Here is a 6,000-nt window from a genome sequence, read left to right on the forward strand (position 1 = left end):
AACATAGCAAGACCCCTGTCTCCACAAAAATAGAAAATTGAGTGGGTGTGTTGGTATGTACCTATAGTCATAGCTGTTAGGGAGGCCGAGGCAGGAGGGTTGCCTGAACCCGGGTGTTCAAGGTTACAGTGAGCTATAATTGGTCCCACTGTGCTTCAGCCCAGGGTGACAGAGCGAGATACCATCTCTTTAAAAAAAAAGGTGATATGTTCTAGTCCCAGCTCTACGACAAACTTGCTTTGTGACATCAGACAAATTTCTAGCCCTTTCTTTTCATATCTAGCAGTATTTTTCCTAATTTATTCATGGAGTTTTTAATGACCCAGTGAAATACTGAATTGTGAGATAAAGGGTAGGTTTTTGAAATGCTAATGCAAGATACTATTTTTTTTTCACATTAAAAAAAATAGTAACAATTTCCACCTCAGAATCAGTAATCTTATATACTGATTTGCTTCTTTGGTGCCAAGTAAGTAAAATTCATTTGTTAGGTATGGCAGCTCTTGGCTGATTACATCCAAATTGGCTTTGGTCACCTTAAGCACACACACAAAAATATATTAGAACACTATTAAGTAGGTCCCAGAATCAATGGGAGGTCTAGAGAACAAGGCTTGCAAATGGATAGGGATCAAAGCTAGGTATGAGAACCATGGCCAGGGGAATGGCACTCATGCTGTCCCAGCACTACTGCCTTCAGCACTGGTGACAAAATGCATTCTAAATTGCCCCCATTGTATCAGTCAGAGTCTTAACAAGAAATAGGTGGCAGACTCAGGAGGATCTAAAGATCTATTTACAAAGATGTGGGTGTAGGTGAGCCGCCAGGGATAGTGTGGTAACCTGCTGCTAGTAACCAGGTAACCAGGCCCCAGGGACTTAGTGGTCACCATTCCTAGGCCAAAGTTAAGAGGAAGGACAGATTACAAGAACCCTAAGGGGGAGAGTCATGTAGAACAGTCCATCTTGAGAAGCCTAGCCGCCAGTCAAGAGATACAACGAGCCTAGACAGCCTCACAGGGAGGGTGCCAGGGGAATAAATACCCTGACCTCACTCTTCCTTGCCATCCTGCTGGCTCCCGTTGGGTGGCTCCCATTACCTGAACCCAGCCCAAAGCCAGAAGATGTAAGAAGGTATTAATGTAACCACGTATGTCAGCCTCCCAGGGCAGAAAATAAGGTAGACAGTGGATTTGAAGGGGCAAATGTTACACCATATTCAGTGATCTAGATGGGAGTCTTCAGTTTTCCAAATTTATGTCATATGTCTTTGCTTAAGCTGCCGGTGGGCAGGAGAAGCAAGTATCAGGCAACTTTAGCTTTTGCAGTGGAAGGTGGAGTCCTATTCCCTCCCCCTAAGTTACACACAGGAGGATTCCTCACACCTAAGATAGGGTTGCTGTACTAGTCAGTGAGCACCCCAACAAAAGTTTACTTTATGGTCGTGATGTTAAGTCACTGCAAATATCTCTGCTGACTGTCAGTCAAGTGTCCTTTTTCATTCACAGATGTCACAGCACCAGGTACATGCAGTTCAGCAACTCGCCAAGGTTATGGGCTGGCAAGTACTGAGCTTCAGTAATCATGTGGGACTTGGACCTATAGAGAGCATTGGTAATGCATCTGCCATCACGGTGGCTTCCCCGAGTGGTGACTATGCTATTTCAGGTACTTTCTGCTGCTTTGAATGAGAAGGGACCATTGGGAGTTTGGCTTTAACATTTAGTTTTAATAATTAAATATGGGTAAGAGTAACTTATCTCTGCGATAAATTAGTTAATGTATTTACACTGAATGTTTATTTGATCATAGCTATTATGCAGAGCAAGAGATTATTATTTCTCTTTCTAGTAATTATAATAAATGTTTAGATTGGCAGCACATTTTCCTGAGATAGTCTGAAAAGTATCATCAGCATTGTTACTCCTGCAATCCCAAAGTTTGATGGATAAAAACTTTAAAAAAAATACTGCTGTAAACACGGGAAGAAAAATATCTGATCCTAAAAATAGTAAAGGGATGGAACAGAGAGGAGTATCTAATGCAAGGTACTATTTTTTTCACATTAAAAAAATAGTAACAGTTTTTAAAATATTTTAAAATAAATAATTAAAAAATAATTTTAAATAAAGTGTTTTGTTTTATATTTTATTTTATTTATTTATTTATTTTTGAGACGGAGTCTTGCTCTTTCGCTCAGGCTGGAGTGCGGTGGCGTGATCTCAGCTCACTGCAACCTCTGCCTCCCAGTTTCAAGCGATTCTCCTGCCTCAGCCTCTTGTGTAGCTGGGACTACAGGTGCCCATCATCACACCCAACTAATTTTTGTATCTTTAGTAGAGACAGGGTTTTGCCATGTTGGCCAGGCTGGTCTCAAACTCCTAACCTCAGATGATCTGCCTGCCTCGGCCTCCCAAAGTGCTAGGATTACAGGCGTGAGCCACCGCACCCGGCCGAGAAGTATTTTATTAAGCACCTTCTACGAGTAGGCACTTTAATAGGCTCTTGCATGAGTATTACATAGCTTAAATTTACATTTGAAGTACTTATGGTTTTAGTGTGATCTTTATTTCTGATATCTGCTCTGACTACTTTAAAAATACAGTCATGTGTTGCATAACGACAGGGAAAGGTTCTGAGAAATGTGTTGTTAGAGGATTTCATCGTATGATAATAGAGTGCACTTAAACAGCCCTAGATGGTACAGCCTACTACATGCACATCTAGGCTTCATGGCATAGCCTGTTGCTCCTAGGCTACAAACCTGTACAGCATGTTACTGTACTGAATACTATAGGCAGTTGTAACACGACAAAAGCAGTTGACTGAAATGTTACGCAGCTCATGACTGTATTTGAAAGAGTGGGTAGTTAGAAATATTTCCCCACAGGATCACAGCTTGTGAATCTGCAAGCTTGGTCATTGCTGGATCTTGATTGCTAGGAATTTCAAAATACCCCTTTCTTTTTCCCAAATAATAGTTAAAACCTCATTAAAACCTGAAATTCTTAATCAGAATAATCTTTCCTTCATCCCTTTCAGTCCTGATTTTAAGTGGTTGAGGTTTCATTATGTATTAGGCATGTATTAACAATTCATTGAATGATTGCATTATCAAATGAATGTATTGAAAAAAATAGGTGAATGTGCTAGGTGTGGTGGCTCACGCCTGTAATCCCAGCACTTTGGGAGGCTGAGGTGGGAGGATTGCTTGAGCCCAGGAGTTTGAGACCAGCCCTGGCAACATAGTGAGACCTTGTCTTTAACCGCCTCCCAAAAAAAGCTTTGTATGTTTTTCAGTGCTGCATGTGGAAACAAACAAACAAAAAGATGATTTCCTGAAATTATAAAGGACATTTGACATTCCTAGGTCAAAACTCACCTTGCTTAATCTTTGTGGTACAAATAATAATTCATGAATATTTATACCATCCTCTTATATAGAAGTTAGAATTTTTTTTTTCTTGCATGTTGAAACTGAAAAAGCACTTTTTAACAAGAATATTTAAGTTGGTAGACAAAGTTATTGTATTCACAGTAGAATGAAGTTGTGGGATTTATCCTTGTTATTTCTAGTTTGGTAAACTAGAGTATATTGATATTTTGGTTTTTCTCCACAGTTCGTAATGGACCTGAAAGTGGCAGCAAGATTATGGTTCAGTTTCCTCGTAACCAATGTAAAGACCTTCCAAAAAGTGATGTTTTACAAGATAACAAATGGAGTCATCTTCGTGGGCCATTCAAAGAAGTTCAGTGGAATAAAATGGAAGGTCGAAATTTTGTTTATAAAATGGAGCTGCTTATGTCTGCACTTAGCCCTTGTCTACTATGATTTTTTCCAGATGTTTCCTAAAGACGTTTCCAAAAACTTTGACTTGAAATGTTTGCAGATCAACTATAAGCACAAAGAAGAGATAACTTCCAAAAGAGTGCTGTTTTTAAAAATAATAATTAGGAAATGTTTATTTAGCACTTTGAAACTTTTCACTTTATAAATGACAAGTGCTGTGAAATGCAGAAGTTTATGTACAGTTGTATATACAGTATGACAGGATGTAAAATAATACGTTTTTCATGCAGTTTAAAATATTACTAACTTAAGGGTTTCTATTTGCTTTTTAAAATATTCCTTCTTTGATGTTGACCTCAAATAAAGTGTGTGGTTTAAAAAATCTCCAAATATTTTTTCCCCCCAAATACTTTCTTTCCCCCCAAATACTTTCTAAACCTTTTTTTTTTTTTTTTTTTTTTGAGATGGTATCTCACTCTGTAGCCCAGTCTGGAGTGCAGTGGTGTGATCATGGCTCACTGCAGTCTTGACCTCCCAGGCTTAGGTGATCCTTCTGTCTCAGCCTTCCGAGTAGCTGGGACCACAGGCATGCACTACCACGCCTGGCTAATTTTTGTATTTTTTATAAAGACAGGGTTTTTCCATGTTGCCCAGGCTGGTTTCGAACTTGGCTCAAGTGGTCTACCTGCCTCTGCCTCCCAAAGTGCTAGGATTACAGGCGTGAGCCACCATGCCCAGCCTACTCTCTAAATTCTTGATAACCTCTTCCGCCAGTTGTCTCCTTTAAGCTTTCCTGGGTCTAACCTACATAGGTAATTTAAGAACATCCTCAGAAAGGACAGCTGAAGGCATAGGAGGCAGATTATCTCTTTAGGGCGTCCTAAAGTTTTTTTGGTCTGTTCTCCCACTTGAATGACCTCACCAGTTGAGACACCTAGTGTATGGCTCATGCCCAGCCTTCCACCTGGGATTCTCTAGCCTCCACCCAGCAACCCTGGATTGCTTTCTCCAATTAAGGCCTTTCCATTAGCTCTCTGCTTTTTCAAAGGAAAAAAACTAATGGATTAGTGGATTATCTTTTCCAAGGAACAGGTTTGCACTTCCTGGAAATAGTGCCTAAAATATGCCCATTAATATGAGGATAGATTTAGGCTTGTAAGCCTTTTGGTACCACTGAAAGTAGTATCATATAGGTGAGCTCTCCTTATAAGTAAGGCTTTCAATTTTTAAAACAGACATCCTGCTTTAACAATTTGTAAGTTGACTGTGCAGTAATAAAAGTCCTTTGTATTTCTCCACCGTGTTTTCATTAAAGAAAAATGGAGCTTGTGGGCCATGATAGAACAACTTTGTGCTTTTTTCCCCTTCTGATCAAGATCTTGCATCTTTCTATCCATGGAAATTAAAATAATTGGTATGAATTTGCAGTTATTTAAAAATCTTGAGTACTTCGAAAATTATTGTTGCCCACAAAATTTGCCTTGGCCAATAGGCTAATCTGTACAATTCCACTCACATGAGGAGTCTTTTATGTGATTTTGAAGGCTCAGGCTAGAAGATTGACTCTGAGACTTGCTGAATGACCAGTTTTTGTTTATATAAACTTCTACCATTGCAGATTGATACTTTGGTAAACTAATAAAAATGAATTCCTAAAATGAAATTTTGAAAAGATACAAAATAAAAGCCCCATTTATTTGATTATAACTTGATTAAATTGCATCAAATATTAGAATTTATAGACAGAGTCTCACTCTGTTGCCCAGGCTGGAGTGCAGTGGCACTGTTTTGGCTCACTGCAACCTCTGCCTCCTGGGTTCAAATGGTTCTCATGCCTCATCCTCCCGAGTAACTGGGATTACAGGTGTGTGCCACCACGACCGTCTAATTTTTGTAATTTGATAGAGACAGGGTTTTGCCATGTTGGCCAGGCTGGTCTTGAACTCCTGGCCTTAATTGATCCACCCACCTCGGCCTCCCAAAGTGCTAGGATTACAGGCATGAGCCACAGCGCCCAGCCCCCCCAAATATAAACATTTCTGAATGCTTTATTTTTTATTTCTCTGCTTGTCATGAATCAGTAACAATTCATGGACCAGGACCACACCTTGAGTAGAATGGCTGAGAATACATGTGCAGATACTACCGTCTGTTCTTTTAAACCCCATCTGAGTAGAGTGGGATAACTGAAGACTTTACGTTCTTCATGT

The 6,000-nt window shown here is 39.7% G+C and overlaps 1 protein-coding gene across 1 annotated transcript in view; it reads left to right on the forward strand.

Moving 5' to 3' along the window:
- MED17 (mediator complex subunit 17) overlaps window positions 1–5,137 on the forward strand; it is a 29,032-nt gene extending 23,895 nt beyond the window's left edge. Inside the window, exons 11-12 of the mRNA XM_002822357.5 lie at window positions 1,509–1,668; window positions 3,621–5,137. Coding sequence (XP_002822403.1) covers window positions 1,509–1,668; window positions 3,621–3,832 — 372 coding nt within the window. The 3' untranslated portion in view covers window positions 3,833–5,137. The remainder of the gene's footprint in view (window positions 1–1,508; window positions 1,669–3,620) is intronic.
- The last annotated feature ends 863 nt before the right edge of the window (window positions 5,138–6,000 follow it).

This window comes from Pongo abelii, chromosome 9 (genome assembly GCF_028885655.2).
Source record: "Pongo abelii isolate AG06213 chromosome 9, NHGRI_mPonAbe1-v2.0_pri, whole genome shotgun sequence".
Lineage (NCBI taxonomy): Eukaryota > Metazoa > Chordata > Mammalia > Primates > Hominidae > Pongo > Pongo abelii.